The 20,514-nt window shown below is 37.7% G+C and overlaps 1 protein-coding gene and 1 pseudogene across 3 annotated transcripts in view; both read left to right on the forward strand.

The window, feature by feature from the left end:
* KCNIP4 (potassium voltage-gated channel interacting protein 4) overlaps positions 1 to 20,514 on the forward strand; it is a 1,207,795-nt gene that overhangs the window by 243,219 nt on the left and 944,062 nt on the right. The window contains exon 1 of one of the 2 annotated variants that reach the window (XM_082389236.1): positions 9,648 to 12,252. The exons of the other annotated variant lie outside the window; for it this stretch is intronic. Coding sequence (XP_082245362.1) covers positions 12,165 to 12,252 — 88 coding nt within the window. The 5' untranslated portion in view covers positions 9,648 to 12,164. Of the gene's footprint in view, positions 1 to 9,647; positions 12,253 to 20,514 lie in introns of those variants that run through there. 2 annotated transcript variants of the gene reach the window in all.
* LOC309627341 (bleomycin hydrolase pseudogene) lies at positions 174 to 9,568 on the forward strand (annotated as a pseudogene). Its single transcript has one exon. The product of its transcript is annotated as a bleomycin hydrolase pseudogene (transcript).

A 20,514-nucleotide genomic window follows, 5' to 3' on the forward strand; every position in this document is an offset into this window, starting at 1 on the left:
TCGACTTTTTAAAATTTATATCTTCTCTTTTTTAAAAACTGTTTTATGATAAACAAATAGCGTAAGGCAGTTTTATCTTGATTGAAAAATAGGGCAAATCCATTTACAACTGAGACAATGTGACAGCAGCCTTGTAGGTCACCTCTGTCTCCTTCAGGAGTTCCATTCATAGTCAGCTTTAACTGTCACTTCTACATGAATGACTTCTACATGTGACCTTCAACCTTGACCTTTCTTCTGACTGCTAGGTTAGCATTTCTAAATGCTCAGTATATACCTTAACATTATCTAAGAGTTAATTACTGACCTCTGCCTGGAAAATAGTAGAGACTCAATAAAAAAAATTTCTGAATCGATCATCTATATGTGTTAGTTGGGATTTGGGGGAGGCCAATACGTTTATCGCTCCTTTCAATTTTTTTTTTTTTTATTATATACTGCCCTTTACTTAGTTACTTCAGTCTCAAAGTTATCTTTTCTGAGCTCTCACCTCACAAGAGAATGAAGCAGAAAGCCCTGTGCCTATACGTTATGAAACAAAAACAAACAAACATTGGTTGGGTTCAGCTTAATCATAATTATATTAGCCAAATTGTATATAACATGTGATAATTGAAAAAGAAAGACTAATCTTCAAAAAATATAATAGTGGGAGGGAGGGAAGAGAATTAGCATGCTGGATCCCAGTTCAGATCATCTGTGTGGCCTAATTGTTTTTAAGTACATTGGCCATTCTATGAAATGTTGTAAAAAGCCAGTGTCACCACGCCTGTGTGTGTCCATTAGATTTGAATAGACACCACAGGACTGCTTTTGGTGGATGACTTTTGCTGAAGCCAAATGAGCAACCTGATTGTGTTAAACCAGCCTATTGATTGCCTTTGATATAAGTGAAAATAAAGCTTCCTTCACTCACTTGTGATTTGTTTTGAAATGGAAGGCAGGGGATGCATTACAAAGATGATATCCCAGGCTCTCAACAATTGTAGGTGGCTTTAGGCAGTAATATCTGGTGGATTATTGAAACATTCATAGAATCATAATTTTATCATCTTCAAGTTGCAGTTGACTTTTCTTTGACTTTGCATTCCAAGATGGAAGTTGGTTTAGGTTGCTTTGATGATCAAAAGTCTGTGTTTTTTGAGAACTCAGGAGATTCTAAATTTATAAGATTTCCTACCCCAAACCCAAGGATTCTGTGACCTTATGTTGAAGGGGCAGGGGAGAGGCGGCAAGAAATCTTTCAGACAGGCATTACAGCTAGTTCTGATGAAAATAGGTCAAAGACCGTACTTTGCGAAAAACTGGGGAGGAGTGTGGGTAAAATTGAAGTGAATAAGTTCCAGGAATCTCAATAAAGTAAAAGTATTTATATATGAACACTTTAAAATTGCTATATACTTATAGGATATTATTTTTGTATTCGTAATAGTAGTACATGCGTTTTTTTCAGGCAGGGGATTACAAACCTGCTTAATAGTAGAATGAGACTAAGTAAAGGTAACTAACTTGATATTTAATTTCAGTGCTAAATTAGAACCCAGTTCCTTAACTCTATATGGTTCATCAGAGAGTGAGGGGGGGGGGGGAATCTATCACAAAGAAAATAAGCTAATATAAATTTTTTCAAGACGTGGTTTTCAGCCTACTTTTGTGAAAGAATGGGCCTTGGGACTCATCAGGTCCTCCTTTTTATAATCTGGGAGTAAATCTGTGGCTGGGAAGGTGGCAACTTTCCTCCTACTAGTACCTCAGTCTACCCTGCTTCCAAGTTCTTCATGTTGACCCAGAAACCCGTTTCCATGCCCATGGTCTCAGCCCTATCTCTGCTTATCATGGCTCTCCAATGTATTTTTATTTTCTTTGAAGTACAATGCGTGCATCTGACTCTGACTTTCAGGGCTCTCCATTAGCAAAATACACCTATCTGTTCCCAGCTCCCATAGCAATAATAATCAGGCTGTTAGATAAGGCTCTGGGTAGGTGGAGCCCCATTGAAGGAGTCCTCACTCAGCTCTTGCTGGCACATATTTACAACAGACTCTTTCCCTAAACTATGTCATAAACAATTTTCACGTACCTCTGAATTCACATGTATGAAAAACTATGTTTCTCCCTCTTAAAAAGAAAACAAAAAATAGGTACAACTTCAGCCATCTGGGTATTTTAAAATCTCACAATTTGTATTAAATACATACTTCTATGGATCTATTTGCATGTAAATATTTGTAATATCTCACCTCTTTTATGCCAGTGTGATGCAGAATTCTCATATCTATCAATAGTTTTGTTCTCATTTTATCGCAGTAAATTATGGATAGTCTAATGAATTATTATATTATCTAGGTGTTACCTAGAATACTATTTAGATGGGTTTTTTGGGTTGATTTAGACCTAGGCACATGAAATGGGGACTTCTTCAGCCAGTAGGTTTGATTTTTGACTTGCTTTGTACTCTCAAAGCTGTTTCCAAAGTTGACGCAAAAGTTATTAGTGTATTGGTATGCTCTTTATTCATTGAAGTAGGCGAATAGTGATGTTTCTGGAATAATAATGGACCTAGCTTTGGCACATTCCTCTCTAATGGACAACTACCTAGGCTGATATTTTATCAAGACCCACTTTCAAAACCTGTGACTTTGCCGCAAGGCTCTGCTCTCCTTCTCTCTGCAGCCCCATGGTGAGCTATTTTTAAGCTGCACATGTTTAATTTTGCAACTTGTGACAATTGGAAAAGCATCATAACGTCTATTCCTACTGAGGCACACCAAATACAGCAACATGTATTGAGAGGAGCAGCGTTTGGGGGAAAACTTCATTGGGGCAAGAGTCTTCTTGGGAATTACTGGATTCTTTCTTCCTTGAAGGAAAGCCAACACTCTTCCCTTAATCAATCATGTTTATTTATTTATTTATTTATTTTTCCATTCTAAGGAGCAGTGAGCATAACCCAAGTGTATTTAAGATTTGCTTTACCTGGATTTGGACTTCTCAAGAAGAGCTGGTCAGAAAAATAAATAAAATTCCAAAATGTAACTAGGAGAGATGCGTGCTCAAATGAGCGTGTACTTTCACGTTCCCCTGTAAGTTACTTAACAAGACCAGTGGTTGCCTGTGGAATCATCCCTCATCCTAGGACCTTTGGTTTTTACTGCATGATGTACCGGCTTGCCTTTAAATTAAATTTAGCTGTAACTGTACTTCAGTTAACTTTAGTAGCCTCTGTACCATGTGCTAAAAGTGCTAATAACTACTTTGTTCATCCAAAAAATCCTTGAGCCCTTGTGAGCTGTTGTGAAGTTTACTCACATTTCTCTGTGAATGACAGTGGCTTTTACTCAAGCACTTCTGAAAAGTTAAGGACGTCTGTTATTTTTGAACATGGAACCTTGGTTATTGATGTATTATAAGAGGTAATGGTTGTATTAATCCAAATTAGCTGATAATTAAGAGCATTTTTCTTTTTTGTTTTCTAATGCTCTGTGACATTTTATATTTGTTTTCCTAATTCTGTTTTGTAAGTTCCTGAGGATAGCATTCAGCAACAATATTTTCCCTACACACCCCCAGTGGTAAATAGACACAGGCAATGGATTCACCAACAAAATTGGTGATTTATAGTTGCCTTTCCTAGAGGAAAAATCGGTCAGATTGGTGCTCCGGGCTTTAACATCAAAAATGAGCCCTAAGGGCTGATTTCAAGGAAGTTCCTCAACAGAATGGTTTATAGAGTATTAATTAACTGTTCAGAGATTACAGAAATATGCATATACAGAGCAGGTACCCATATATGTACTCTAGGTATCCACATGGCTCACTCTTGTGCCTTGCCTTCTTCAAATCCTTACCCAAATATCACCTCGATGAGGACTCAGTGATCACCCCATTTTACTTGTATCACCATCCCCTCCCTTCATTCAGCATATTCAGTTCTCCTTGTCCCACTCTACTGTCTTTTCCCCCCATTATGATGTAAGCTCCATGAATCACTGTTTTGTCTGTTTGGTTCACTTGTGTATATTCAGAACCTAAAATAATAATGCACAATAGGTGTTCAAAAGGTATTTAAATTTTTTAATTTATTTAATTTTAAGTGAACTCTGTATTTTGAGATAATTGTAAATTCACAGGCAATTGTAAGAAATGATACAAAGAGATCCATGGTAAAGTATTTAGTTTCCCCCAATGGTAACATCTTACAAAACTCTAGTAGAATATTACAACTAGGATATTGACATTGATACAGTCAATGTCAATTGACAATATTTCTATCAGCACAGGGATCTATCATGTTGCACTTTTATAGCAACATTCACTTCCCTCTGGCCCCTATCCTTTCCTTAATCTTTGGCATCCACTAATCTGTCCTCCATTTAAAAAATTTTGTCATTTCAAGACTGTTACATAAATATAATTGTGCAGGATGTAACCTTTTTAGATTGGCTTCCCCCCCAGCCCCGCCCCTGCTCAGCGTAATCCCCTTGAGATTCATCCAGGTTGTAGATATCAATAGTTCATTCCTTTTTTCTTGCTGGTGTGTATGAACCACTGTTTGTTTATAGGTTGTTTCCAGTTTGGGGCTGTTATAGACAAAAATGCTATAAGGGTTTATATAAAGATTTTTGTCTAAACATATATTTTCATTTCTCTGGGATAGATGCTCAGAAGTGCAATTGGTGGGTTAAATGGTTGATATATGTTTAGAATTTTTTAAAAAAGCTACCAGACTGTTTTTTAGAGTGGCTGTACCATTTTACATTCCCACCAGCAATGTATGAATGGTCCAGTGTCTCTGCATCCTTACCAGCCTTTGGTCTTATCACTAGTTTTTCATTTTAGCCATTCAGCTAGATGTGTAATGATGGACTCACTGTAGTTTTATTTTTTATTTCAGTAATGACTAATGGTATCAAACATCTTTGCAGGTGCTTTGTTGCCATTTGAATATCTTATTTTGGTGAAATGCCTTCATGTCTTTTGTTCGTGTTCTAACTGGGTTGTGTGCATGTTCCTGTTGAGTTTTGTACGTTCGTTATATATTCTAGATAATAGTGTTTTGTCAGATATGTGGTTTGCAAATATTTTCTCCCACTTTGGAGCTTGCCTTTTCATCCTCTTAAATGAGTGAGAGTTTTTAAATTTGATGACATCCAACTTAGCAATTTCACTTTTATAAATAATCCTTTGGTGTCAAGTCTGAAAAATCTTCACCTAGCCCCAAATTGTAGAGATTTTCTCTTATTTTTTCTTAAACTTTTGCAGTTTTACATTTAATTTTGTGATCCTTTGTGAGGTAATATTTGTGTAAGATGTGAGATCTTGGTGAAGGTTCAGTTTTTGCCTATAGATGTCCAATTGCCCCAGCACCACCTGTTGAAAGGCTCTCTTTCCTCCACTGATTTTCTCTTGGCATCTTTGTCAAAAATCAGTTGTGGATAATTGTGTGGATTTATTTCTAGGTTTTCTGTTCTGTTCCATTGAAGTATGTGCCCATCTCTCTACCAATACCACAGTCTTAACTAGTGAAGCTGCATAACTCTTGAAATCAGGTAGAATTATTTCAAGACTTAATCTTCTTTTAAAAATTGTTTCAGCCATTCTAGTTTCTTTTTCTCTCCATATAATTAATATAATCTTTTCTATATTAAAAATAATCTTGCTCATATTTTGATTGGAACTGTGTTAAACCGTATGTCAATTTGGGAAGAATTGGCATCTTTACTGTGTTGTGTCTTCTAATACATGAACACAGAGTGTCTCTCTGTTTATTCAAATCTTTTATTTCCTTCTCCAGAGGTTTTGTAATTTTCAGCACACAAATTTCATACATGTTTTGTTAGATTTAAACCCCAGTATTCACTTTTTTGAGCCATTGTTAATGATATTGTGTTTTAATTTTTATGTTTATTGCTAGTACAAATGACTTCTCAGTAGTACAATTAATGTTGAGCTCATATTCTATGACTTTGCTGAACTCACTATTCATTCTAGGAGTATTTTTAAGTTTGGATTTTTTTTTTTGTATTTTCTACATAGACAATCATGTCATCCTCAAATAGGATAATTTTATTTTTTTATTTACAGTCTGTATGTCTTTAATTTCCTTTCTTATCTTATTGCACTGGTACTACTTCCAACTCTATGTTGAGTAATGCTGGTGAAAGCAGACATTCTTACCTCGTTCCTAATCTTTGGGTGAAACCATTCAGTCTCTCATCATTAAGTATAATGTTACCAGTAGGTTTTTGTAGGTGTGCTTTATCAAGTCGAGGAAGTTGCCCTCTATTCCTATTTCACTGAGATTTTTTAAAAAATTATCTATGCATGTTAACTTTGTCATATATTTTTTTCTGAATCAATAGATGTGATTATGTTATTTTTTTTCTTTAGCTTGTTAATATGGTGAATTACTTTGCTTTTTCCGTATCAAGTCAGTCTTGCAACCTTAGAGCCTTAGACTGAACCACACTGGTAGATCATTCTTTTTATATATTGCTGAATTATTCTGTTAATGTTTATTAAGGATTTTTGAGTGTGTATTAATGAGAGATATTTGTCTACAGTTTCCTTTTTTGGTATTGTATTTATTAGGGTAATACTGGTTCATAAAATGAATTAGGAAGTGTTACTTCCTTTCTATTTTCTTGAAGATATTGTGAAGAATTGGTGTTAATTCTTCTTTACATATATGGTAGAATTCTTCAATGAAACCATGTGGCCTGAAGATTTCTTTTTTGGGGAGTTTTAAAATTGTAAATTCAACTTACTTAACAATTATAGGACTGTTCAAATTATTATCTATTATTTCATGTTTGGTAGATTTTTTTAAAACAATTTGTCCATTTCATCTAAATTGTCAAATTTATTTCTCTAGAGTTTATGTAGTATTTTCCTAGTATCCTCTGACATCTGCAGGTTCTTTAGTGCTTTTCTTGTTTAAATAGATATTTTTTAATGAATGGGTTAATTGAAAAATGTATTAAATTTTGAATACATTAAAAATATCTCAGTGGGAGAGGCAGGTCGGGCAGCTGAGGCAGCGAACCGCTGTGCAGTCCTGGCGCTTGCCTGAGGACCTCGAAACTACCGTTCCCCTGCCGGGCAGTGTGGGCACCATGAACGACGCGGCAGGACCGAATTTGGAGAAGGTAGCTGCTCTGCTTCAGAAACTGAATTCCGATCCTCAGTTCGTACTGGCCCAGCATGCCGGCACCACCCACGACCTGCCGCACAGCTGTCTGAAGAGGGCCACGGTCCAGGGTGTTCAGCACGTGTTCCAACAGGCTGTGCATCCGGAAGGCAAACCCATCACCAACCAGAAGAGCTCAGGGTGATGCTGGATCTTTCCTTGTCTGAATGTTATGAGACTTCCATTCATGAGAAAATTAAATATTGAAGAATTTGAATTTAGTCAGTCTTACCTCTCTTTCTGGGACAAAGTTGAATGCTGTTATCTCTTCTGAAATGCTTTTGTGGACACAGCGCAGGAAAAGGAGCCTGAGGATGGTAGGCTGGTGCAGTATTTGCTTACGAATCCTGCAAATGATGGAGGACAATGGGATATGCTTGTCAATATTGTTGAAAAATATGGTGTTATTGCTAAGTGCTTCCCTGAATCTTATACAACAGAGGCAACCAGAAGGGTGAATGATATTCTGAATCACAAGATGAGAGAATTCTGTATACAACTACGGAACCTGGTATACAACAGCGCAACCAAAGGAGAAATCTCAGCCACACAGGATACCACGATGGAGGAGATATGCAGAGTGGTGTGTATCTATTTGGGTAATCCACCAGAGACGTTCACCTGGGAGTATCGAGACAAAGGTAAAAACTATCAAAAGATTGGCCCCATAACACCCTCGACGTTTTACAGGGAACATGTCAAGCCACTCTTCAATATGGAAGATAAGATTTGTTTAGTGAATGACCCTCGGTCCCAGCACAAGTACAACAAACTTTACACGGTGGACTACTTAAGCAATATGGCTGGAGAGAGAAAAACTCTATATAACAACCAGCCCATTGACTTATTGCAAAAGATGGTTGCTGCCTCCATCAAAGATAGAGAGGCTGTATGGTTTGGCTGTGATGTTGGAAAACACTTCAATGGCAAGTTGGGCCTCGGTGACATGAATGTCTATGACCTTGAGTTAGTGTTTGGTGTCTCCATGAAGAACATGAATAAAGCTGAGAGGCTGACTTTTGGTGAGTCACTTATGACCCACGCCATGACCTTCACTGCTGTCTCAGAAAAGGATGATTAGGAGGGTGCTTTCGTGAAATGGAGAGTGGAAAATTGGTGGGGTGAAGACCATAGCCACAAAGGTTACCTGTGCATGACAGATGAGTGGTTCTCTGAATATGTCTACGAAGTGGTGGTGGATAGGAAGCATGTCCCTGAAGAGGTGCTAGCTGTACTAGAGCAGGAGCCCATTGTCCTGCCAGCCTGGGACCCCATGGGTGCTTTGGCCGAGTGATATTGCCTCCAGCTTTTCCTCCTCCCGTGGGACCTGAAGTAGCTGCAAAGGCCAGATCCAGGGACTGAAGCCAGAGTTACACAGGTGACTGTGTGTTCCCATGGGACACAGTCAGACTCTTGGATTTCTCCTCCAGGAACCTCTTTGGGAAAGTGTGCTTTATGCTGAAACAAAATACTCTCTAAAGAAAAAAAAGGGAAAGATCAGCTCATACTATCGACTCTCCTCATCTCCAACAGCTCAGGATCTCTTAGCATTTTAATCAGATGTAATTGTTTGTCTTAACTCTGTCACACCAGTTCGGTTCAGTGTCTGTTTTATAAGGCAGGAGAGGATGAGCAATTGAAGTGTGTGGAGAGAAAACAGACTTAGTGCTCCTTGTTCCTAGAGTAGAGTGGGAGGAGGGCGCCCTAATATTTGAGCTCTCCAAACTGCATGCTGCCTGACAGTAACACTGTCCCTCCTAGGTGGCAGTCACTGAATTCAGTTTTTTCAAGGTAATTTTATGCACCTCTAATAGGCCAGGAAAGGGAGGTTGATCAAAACTGACATGATTCCTTCCTATTGTTCTGAACTGCGGGGGAACACAGCTCTACTTGAGTCACGGTTAAGTAGAGGGTTGGAGAAAGTAGGTGAGAGAACAACCAAAACCTTATCATGATCTGAATTATAATCATTAGCAGGAGGAGCTCTCGCCAAATGGTTTAACTTCTGCCTCTGGGATTGGGAATTGGGTGGGCACGAAAAGGGGATATCCGTTCTTTCTGACAACTAAATGGTGCTGAGAAGCTTTTGAATAAAACACTTTGCTAAAACAAACAAACAAACAAAACCTCAATGCTAATATGTCCAAAGTAGAACTTTTGACTTTCTCAACTGTCATAGTCTACCCACAGTTGTTTTATTTTCTTAATTCATTAGAGTTATCTATCTAATTGTTCAAGCCTCGAACTAAGTCATCCTTAATTCTTCACTTTCCCTCATTTCCAACCCTACTAATTCTGTTTCAGAATATGTCCAGAAATCAACCACTTCTCATTTCCACTCCAAGCCATGCCACCACATTGGCACCAAATGGCACCACATGCCATCGGCACCACATTGGCACCACAGTGGCACCACACTGGCACCAAATGGCACCACATGCCACTTCCACATTTCCAGTAGTGGAGATGACTACTGCAATGCCCCTCGTAGGTGTTCAGTCTTCTACTCTTGCTCCTCTACAGTTCATCCTTTATGTAGCACAGAGATCGTAGAATTTTCCTGCTCCCTGGAGTGACTTTCCAGCTCACATGGACTAAACCCGAATTCCTTACCCTGGCTATAAGACCCTGCATACTAGTAGGCCCTGGTTTGTAGGCCCTGGCCTCCCCTGTGAAATCATCTCCTATAACGCTGTCCTGACTCAGTATACTTCAGCAGTCACACCCTTCTTTCTGTTCCTTGAGGATGCCAAGCTCTTCTCCAGCTTGTGGTGCTGGCACAAGCTTTCCTCTCTACTTGACGTGCTCTTTCGCCTGAACATCTTATGGTTGATGGCTGTCTCCTTCTTGTAATCTGTATTCTGGAAGAAGAAATGTTTTCATTGACCATTCAATCTACTCACTTTCTAGTCTGTTAATCTGGTTTTTAATAGTCTCCATAGCATCTATTTATATGTGATATTTTTTATTTATTCTTTGTTAATTTGTTGTTTTCTAATCTAAGGTGTAAGCTTTGTGTGTGCAGAGGCTTTGCCTTTTTTCATTACTGCTGTATTGCCAGCACCTAGAACCATGTATGGAACAAAACAAGTGCTCAATACATAATTTCTGCATAAATGAATGAAAGTGCTCTGCTTAATGCCATCTATACCATATCTTATTTCACTCTCCAACAAATGAACAGTGTCCTGTTACCCATTTTATAGATAATAAAGTGGGGCTTTAAAATAATTTGTCCCAGCTATGGAACTACAATAGTGTATTTCTTCTGCCAATTTCAAACTTTGGGATGCCATCACTCACGGCAAATGCATGGGAGAAAGAACTTTAAAAAGTATATTGCTAACCTTTGTTTATAAACCTGTTTTTATCTCAGATACTTCCAACTAAAGTTCTAAACATTCTTGGAAAGCATGCTTCATTATCTCCTTCAGATGATGATATCACTGAATCTGGTGGAAATATGGGAGAGTTACAGAAAAGAGCGAGTTACTACTAGATCTTGTTAAGTCTGTGGTTCCAGGAGTACTTCTTTCTTTATTGTAAAAGAACATCATTTCATGTATAGTATTGTTGGGAAATATTAGCTCCAAGTAGAATTATTACAACTGTCAGAAAAAAAATGGCCCGTCTAGATATTTAAAATATGGAGGAGGCACATTCACATACATTAAATATCAAGGAGATATCATACACTAAGTATCAAGGAGATATCAAGGAGATACGCACACACACACACAAAATAAGCAAAAACAAATAAATTACCAAACACCCTGGAAATATAGAGTGTCGACAAATCTTAGAAACTGCCCAAGGCACTCAGGAATGAAAAACAACAACAACAAAAAAACCAAAAACTGCACATTCAAGGAAGTTTTCTAGCTTTCATAGCAACTGCCTACCTCTGTAACACTATCTTTAATAGAATAGTTCTTTGTGAAAATTGTGAGCTCTCACAATTGTTCTCACTATTAAGTCAACTGGTAAGGAGCTAGCAAGTTGCAGTTTACCTTTTAGAAATATGAGGAAACTGAGGCAGTCGTTCTCTTAGGATAATGCAGTAAATTAGTTTTGGAGCTCTGTTGCCTGGAAGCAAGTATAGAGGCTTAAGAGTTGTGGTTTCCAGGCTACTGTATTTTAAAGGAGACAATGATTTTTTTTTTCCCCCTAATTTTCAAATCCCTGAGCCTGGACAGTGCAGAAAACACAGCCAGATTTAGGTAACAGCTTATTTTCCACCTCTGTGCCCATGAAGTGGAATATATTTATCTGTGATAAAAGAGCTTTGCCTCTATTTGGTGGTAAATCTTCAAATCTGTTTAGAATCAGGGTCAGCTTCTCAAATGAGCCTTTTCACCATTTAGGCTTTCTGAATCTGATTAACACTGTATCAGGGAATTGTCTGGTGTCTGACCTTGAACAGCATGCTTTCCTACTTGCCTTTTTTGCGGGGGTGGGGGGGAATCATTTTGTACAGCCTTGGACAATGAGATTCCTCCCCAGCAGGCTTGATGGCATTTGTGGGCTCCTTTTACTGATATCCAAAGGGTTTCAGCCCCAGTGACCTGTCATCTGTCCCCTCACCTGCTTACATGCTGATTCATTGATGAGCTGGCATCGCAGGCCCCGCCTCCCTCTGAATGGTCTGTGAGGTTGTGATTGCTCCTGGAGAGGGGACGCGGAGCTGAGCCACCGTGGGTTACTACAAGTGTGAACCGACAGCCTATCTGTTGCCACAGAAGAACTTGGTGACCTGAGAAGCAGCCCTTTCTCACCACCCTGTTACTATTCTATCTATATCCGGCTTCTCTAGCTTTTTAAAGGAATTTCTGATTCAGGCACTAACAGCTAATTCCACAGGAGTTGTAAGGCAGCCTGTGACATAAACTGAGACAGAAGTTTCCCCTCAGAGACTGTCTTTTCTTTATTGGCAAAGACTTCTGGCTCTTCTCAGAGGAATACCTTGTTGCTTAAGATGAGTGGCTGTAGAAAACGATGTAAACGTGAAATATTGAAATTTGCCCAGTACCTTCTCAGGCTATTAACAGGTTCTCTTCATACAGGTAATGACTTTTTTTTTTTAATGGAGGCTGGTAGAGCATGGTACCGAAGTTGAAATGGAATAGGAAAGGCTCACTATTTCTATGTTGTGTTTATTTTTAATGCTGTCAATAAAATACAGTTGTGTTTGCTGAGATTCACGTTTCTAAAAATGTGTGCAGTGCAGCTCTAATTTTGGGATAGAACTGGATTCTGTGGATATATCTTTTGTGTCTTTTTGGCAGTGTCGCTGTTAAATGTGTCTCGATCTAAGGAAGCAGTGTCTGCAGAGTAGAAAGATTTTTTTTTTTTAAATGCATGATTGTGTGAGGGTTTTTCCCTTTCTCCTGCTTGCTGCAGTTTGCTGGAAGATCACAAAGCTGTTCTTCCTGCAGGTATTTAGAAATTCTCTACCTTTGATCATTATGATCCATAGATTATTTCTAGTATTTGATTATAGAACTTAGCAGTGAAAGAGTTAAGGACATTTCTTTTGGATTTCTGAATTCCTTGCAAAATGTGAGCAAATTGTGAAAACAGCTGAAGAGTATAATGTCCATGAGAGCTTTGATATTTGTTTCATTGCAGTGGATTTTAATGTTTAACAGTTTGCACAATTGAAATAGAAACTCTATTTAAATCTAAACGTTGATAGAAAATTTTTTTAAGGTGTTCCAAAATTATGAGCCTAAGCCAGCAGTTTTGCTGCCCGTGAAATTCCTAGGCAATGCCGTAATTAAGGTAGTGACAGGTGGGACCAAAACTACTTTGACTCTGATAATAGATATTTTTAATGGACCCTCAAACTTCTGAGGAGCAAAGCTGGGTTGATAAAATACCACACTTTGATTCTGGCTATGAAGAACTATTGTTAGCTTTATTTTTTCAACTTACACGTGTCTTCTTTTATCTAAATCATGAGAAAGAAGAGTTAGTAAAAAAAACACTTATACACTATAGTGCAAGGATGAGGGATGAATTTGAGCAACATTTTCTCTAGGAAGTAAAGTCTTTATGGTGAATAGCAGAACTTCATATATGATTATGTTGACAACCTGATCAGGAAAAACAGTTTTGAGGGGATAACTGTGAAAATCAAATGATTTTCTGAGAGCATTATTAAGTATTCATGAACATAATAACAGAATTGTTATCGGATGCTAATCTTTAAGCAGTGCAAATTGTGGTGGCTTTTGACGCTTTTAAGAATACTTATTGAGAGTCTGTACCTGCCTATTGTTAACTTGGAGCTCTGTTGTATTTTTCACCCAGTCTTTACACTTCTATACTTAGTCCCAATATGAGTTTGCTGTATCATGTCAATTGTGATCAATAATATCAATATATTTGCTATAAACATTCAATTAAGGATGATGTGCCATTTATGATATCATGTCTTATTGGACAATGCTCGATAGGGGATCTTTTATCTAGCTATGAAATTAGAGAAATATTTTATAAAAGAAAGTTTTCCATGAGGTTTCCATGGTAGTCTGTATTTTCCTCTTTGATAAGGCAATTTTAAGGTTCTACCTGTTTCTTGCTGGATTTGGGTGCAGCGCTCTGCCTTTTCTTGCTCAGTTTGTGTATAGTTTTCTGAAACTTCTGATTTCAAAGAATTTTATGAAGATGGTAAATGGTTGTGAAGTCATAAACCATAAGCACTGAATCTAAAACGTAGTGGTTAGCTAATGACTGCATGGTAATTTATAATATGAAATTTATGGAAAGCTAGTATATCAGAAATATTTTAAGCCTTATTTAATGCGTATTTAGAAATCAATATAGGTGGGATTCATTCTCTTCTTTCTGAGCCACAGGAGAAAAATATAAGAACTTTGAGAAATAGGACAGATTATTATAAAATAGTAAGTTAGATTTATGACCTGGGAAATGTGATTACAGCAACTTGTTTCTCATAAAAATTCTTTTCAGCTCAGTCTCTAATACTAAATGTTGTAAAATCCAGCCAGAATCTTTGCAACTACTCAGAATGCAACTTGGAAAAGCCAATTTATGCGTTTACTAGATGCTGTGATAATATACACTGTTCACATTGGAGAATCTAATGTAAAATTCATTAGAGCACTTTCAAGTCCCTTAGCTAGTAATTAATGAAAAAGTAGGAAGCAGAGTTGAATTAGTTTAAAAAATTTGCTTTAAAGTTGGATATGCAATCAGTTGCTAATTGTATCCTGAACAATCAGCATATGTCTTTGTAGTTATCAAAAATTTAAAACAATATGAATGTGCCTTGGATGATTTTTTTTCTTCATTTTACCAGCAAGCCCTTAATCTTCACTTTTTCAACTAAAGATGTGATCTAAGGAAATAGTGATTTTGTTTTACATTTGGAAACAGGTTATTTCTGAAATACATAATCTGTGTTGTTGGCAGTTGCCTTTCATTTGATACCAAAATGCCCATGCCTTTATACAAACAGAAAATTTGAAGTGCAAAGAAATTTTCATGAACACAAACTCTCCTTTGATGTGTCTTATTGCTGTCCCAAGTTAGAGAAAAGCAGTTTCCTTTTCTGGGAGCTTTTCATACAAGTTTTGGCAATGCCTAGGATTGCTTATAAATAAATAATTTAAAGTTAGTGATTTTTTCTAAAATAATCTTTATGTTAGCGCAAATTTGTAGTAATGAAAATTTGTCCAGGTAAAATAAGATGCTTTCATTTTACCAGAAACTTTTTACATATTTTTATCATGGCAAATCATTTTGCAAAGAGTGGATTTTACAAACACATGTGTTGGCCTTACTTGTTATGAAAATATAAGCATTTTTAAAGATTCTTTTGTATATAATAAATCTCAGACATCCATATGCAAACATTAAAAGTTAGTGGCCACCATGTTCAGTGTAGTGCGGTGCAATACAGGATCAGTTATCCTAATTCCTTTTCAATTTGACGCCTACATCTTCTTGTACCATATTATATTCTAATCTAGATGGGGCTCATGGTAACCAATATATTTCTGTACATCTAAAGAAATGGAGTTGATTTTGAGGATTTTAGTCTGACACTAGTAGTATGAGACTTATTCTATTGATGGGCAATTTGTGTACTATAGGAGCCCAAGGAACACCCTGTCATATAAATGCTGACCCATTTAAAAGGGTGAATAATATTGCAGATATTGAATTTTAAACTGTTTCTTCTTTATGTGTGAAGTTTAGTATTGGAATGTTTTATGGTTCTTTTTGGAAGATTGTTTGGACATTTATCAATTCTCTGCCCATAGTTTTCTTGAAAAATCAAGACCTGAACACATTTTCCTATTAGCAGGTATTCCCAAAACATATGTGTGAGGTGGCTATTGCCTGGAGCTCTGTTTCAGGCTTCAAGACAATGAGCTACAGGTGTGGTGAAGTTCAACTCTCCACCTGAGGGAAACAGAGGCAATTCAAACCAAAACATTCTTTTAAGCTTTGAGTTGCTGTTGAAGTAGTGGGTTACAGTACTTCAAATTTAATAAAATTATATTATTAAAAGCATGACATAAGCATTCTTCATTTCATCAAGTAGAGAACTTTAGATGAGAGAGAGAGAGAGAGAGAGCATCTGTTTTACAAATTTGCATTGAATTGCTTCCAGCCTTATCATTGTTGAAGGGACTGTGGATTCAAGCCATTCATAAGGCTAGTGATTTAAAGATTTAGATTTTTTTATGTTGCATTTTTTAAGTATGAAGAGAAAATAAAGGGTGATGCTTAGCAAAATAAGACTTAAGAAAAACTGTTTCTAGCTACGCACACTTCCTTCTTTCGCCTCCTGATTACAAATCACAGAATCATGTTTTCAGTTCCCTCTGTCCTCCTCTTCTGTCCCTCATCCCTGCCACATCTGAACACAGGGCCGACGCATCTCATGCAAAGGATGTGTCCCTGAAGACCTCACATAATTAAAGATTCATAAGACTCAGGTTTCATCCTGGCAAAAGGTGATAGGAGTTTTTATTTCTCAGTTCACGTGGCCCTGGCATGTGACAATTGAATAAAACAGTTTATATTTGCTTGGCCTGCCTGCTCTGAAACTATGCTATACTTGATTACATTTATGTTTTTTAATTCATTCAAACTTTGCTGATAAAGGGAGATCGTATTTCTTATAGCACTATGTAAAATTTGCATTATTGAAATGCGCATAAAATGCCACAAGTTATGCTCAATTTGCTTCTTCTATTGAAACCTGCCCTCAAATGAGAAGAAAGCAAAGGATGATGTTTTTCTTGACTGCCAAGGAATATATGTAATTAGGTTGCTTTTCCCAGCAAGAGCTTACATTTTAAACTTTATCAGAAGAATTACTTTGGCCTCTATTAATAAATTTGACTTTTCATTCAGGAGTGAAGGGGTATTTTGAGGGATGCAGCTTCTTGCCTTATCTCAAATTCTGCCATGGCTACCAAATCTGGTTAGAGGATACCTAGGTTCAGTGGGTGAAACACCCATATATACAGAATACTCGTTGCCCCTTTCATTTCAGAAGAAAATCTGCATATTAATGTTTATTAACTTTGTAGTTAAAGTTCTTTACCACATAATTAATGTATTAGGTAAAACGTATAGGGTTTAAAGACTCTTCCAAAGAGCAGATTGTTTTGGTCATTGTGAGAACTTCAAAGTAGTAAGTGATCTGATTTCACAGTCTTTGTCATGTTAAACTCTTAAAATTCATTTCTTGACTAACTGACAAAATTAATCATGTGCTCTCAAGGGAAGAGCTAATGTTCATAGAAGGAGCTGTATTTGCCACTATTGGTTAAAGTAATCAGACTTTCTTAGCAGAAACTTCAACAGTTACACATCAGTGCTTCATTTAAATATGCAAAGAAATATTGAAGTTTCACCATACAGGCTCTTGAGGATATTATACATTGATTTTGATATGTATCAGTTATTTCCTGGCAGGAAAGAAAGAGATCTCAGGAAAATAATTTAATAAAGGGGCCATGTATGTGGGCAGGGGTAAGGAAGTCAACAAGGGGTAAGGTGTACTCGAGTAATAGCAGACTGCTGAAGGAGCAAGGGATGGGGGCCGTTTCTGAAGCCTGGAGAGGGAACCCGTGGGCAGAAGACTGCTTGACAGGAGATGTGGCCTTTAGTCAGGGACATAGCCAACCCGTGGAGACCTGACAGTAAGGGAGCTCAGGAAAAGAGAAAAAAAGAAAATTGCTGGCCTCTCCTTTCTTCAACCTTCAGATTTTTGCTAGTGCTTCCATTGGCTGACCCCTTCCTAGAAGCCAGTGGGAAAACTACTCTAAGTAGGAGAAACATGCTCATGGCCATATTTATTATTTTATATTCACTGACTACCACTGACAAGACTTGCTTTGTTTAAAATTACTAACATTGGTCACGTTGCTTCCCCTCAAAAGATATTGAAAGAGGAACAAGCAAGCTAATCATATCCCTGGGGCGGCTTGTAAGGCTCCTGTCAATCCACCACATCTTTTACTATCGCTGTTCATCTTTTACTTTGACCATATAGCTTCTGTCCAAAATTTCTCTGTTTTTCTTAAACTTTGTAAGTAAAATGAACCTACACCTTCAAACAGATGGACTTTCTTTTTGAGGATGTGTCACCGTAATCAGCCACGTTAAACGACACAGGAAGACAGTGTGATGTTTGTTGTAGAGGTAGATGGTATTACAGCCCAGGACGATATGGTTATGCCTTGTGCTTGCTGAGGACGATGATGGATTTTCTTTCATAAAGTATATTTTCTCTCCAAACTCCTTTTTCCAGCATGAGATACCTTGTGAGTTGCAGGGAAGGGGCTAAGATCTGAGGAGCTGCCCTTTCTTGTGGAAGAAGGCAAAGTCCAGCTGGCCATGATGGAAATCAGCATTGGTATATTTTTTGCGGTATATGCCAACAGTTTTGACAAACTAGTTTTGATCCAGCCTTTGCAAACCATGGCTCTATGCCTACCATTCTCCATTTCTTCTGCCTGATAGATATACTGCAATACCATCAGAATGTCTCAAGATGTTCTTTATGTGGGACCATTGTTCACTTTACTTTTTCAAATTAATTTTTATTGGAGTATCGTTGATTTACAATGTTGTGTTAGTTTCAGGTGTACAGCAAAGTGAATCAGTTATACATATACATGTATCCTTTTTCAGATTCTTTTCCCATATAGGTTATTATAGAATATTGAATAGAGTTCCCTGTGCTATACAGTAGGTTCTTATTAGTTATCTATTTTATATATATTAGTGTGTATATGTTTAAAAGGTGAATGCATAGGACTCTGAAGCAGATCAACATGTAATAATGGCTGAGGAGGGCCAACTAATTATTATTTTCAGGGAGAGTGAGTCAGAGAACTGAATGAGTGGCTGAGGTAGGAGAAGAACTATGCCAAATTTTGCTTGGAGGAGTAAAAGGAGTAAAATTTTGCTTGGACGAGTAAAAGGCATTCCATCATTAGACACCCTTCTTTATGTGTCTTATGTCTGGCTCACTGTCTGGCTCTGTTTTGCTCCCTCTAATGTCTTTACATTCATAGTCTTAATGACCATAATATGAATATATTACATTAAAAACAAAAAATAATAATTCTTAGAATGTTCCAGTGGAGCTGTTCTCTCTGCTCAACCCCCAGCTATGCTTCTGGAGGGCAACAGCATGCACAGAGGAAGAGTTAGGAGCCTTGTGTTGGACTTCCAGCTCTATCCTTATTTCTACGATTGTGAAGGCCATCCAGCTGCTCTGGGCTGGGTCAACTCATCTGTAAAATGGGGATATTCCTACATATATTTCTCTTGCTAGCCAACATTCCATAAATGGGTAGCTTTTGTCATTATTACTGAGCTGATACCCATAGGATCTTCTGTTTTTTAAAAATAAATTTTCCCTAAAGGTAATTGGATACCTAATCATTATTATGCTGCCTGGTAATTAGGAATAAATCTAAAGTAACCGATATAAATGACTGCATTTTTTAAATGTGTGTTGGTTTTCAATAACTGTAACTGCCATTTATTGATCCAACTAAAGTTTATTAAGTGGATGTTAAGGGCTGAGGCTTGTGTTTCTGTAAGCTAGTTCATGATTCCCGTCCGCCCTACGTTACTGTGCTAGTGCAGCAAATAAATGCAGGGCAGTTAACTCCGCAAACCAACGTGTGCTTAGATTCCCGAAAGCAGAGGACAGCTGTCTCTTGTGGTTTTAGCCAAGGAGAGGCAGGACAGCGAGCAACCTAGGTGAGGCAATAAGCCTTCAAAATATGCTCCTTTGAAGAAAACTAGAGGGAGAGAAGCCGATGAGAGGGGAGCCAAACAAGGAAGGTAAGAAAGCAGCTGGGAGAAAGAGCATCAGCGGGATTATTTGCAGGAGAAGGAAGTTTTGCTGAAAAGCCAAATGGCTCACACTGCCAGATTGCTGCAGAAACTGCCAGCAAAGCAAGCCCACCAGAAGGTTCTGTTCCTTGAACAGGCAAGTGCTTCTGTGGCTTACTGAGCGAATCAGGCAGTGAATCAGTTAAGTGGCTGTTCACATTCCATTTCTACCTGCTTGGATCTGTCTTCACTCTCTGATGTGCATTGATTTCATTCCCTTTTGAGCTCTTATAGTACAAGTTGTCTATCCCCCATTGTTCAGCATTTAATTAGTCATCAACACTGTATTATTTAACAGATTCAGGTGTTAGAGGTGTATCTCAAGTAGACCTGAGTCTTCTAAGTGACATAAATATATTTAATTCTCCAGCTCTACCCTAACACAGTGTTTACTGTGTATCTGTTCAAAAATATAGATTTGTGGGAGGATATTATAAATAAGTATCAGTTTCTTTCTCCATATAATTTAATGTGTTCCTTTCTGACTCACATTATCGGACTTAAACGATACCACTTGAGCACCCCATGGGGAACCTAGCCCATGGTGCCAAACCTAGGATGTGGTGGGAGTAATATATAAAACTAGATTTGGCAGAATCCAAACTATATCTTTGTTTCACTCTACAATTCTCCCTTCTCAAACTCAAACTCACTCTTAAGAGCTGTGTGATGACTTTCTCGGCTCAAACATCATCTTATTAAGTCGTTTCCTGAGCATCCAATCCCACATAACCCCTCCTACAGTGACTTTCTTTTATATCACCTTTCTGAAATTTCTTTTACAGATAGGGTGGCCAAAATTGGGACACTTTGGAGAGTAAAAGGAGGCAATCTTAATCATCACAGCAAGAATATAGGCACAAACCAAGACTGTCACAGACAAACTGGGATATATGGTCACCTTTTCCACAGAAATGACCATGATC

This window comes from Balaenoptera borealis (assembly GCF_965194805.1).
Source record: "Balaenoptera borealis genome assembly, chromosome: 4".
NCBI classification, from domain to species: Eukaryota; Metazoa; Chordata; class Mammalia; order Artiodactyla; family Balaenopteridae; genus Balaenoptera; species Balaenoptera borealis.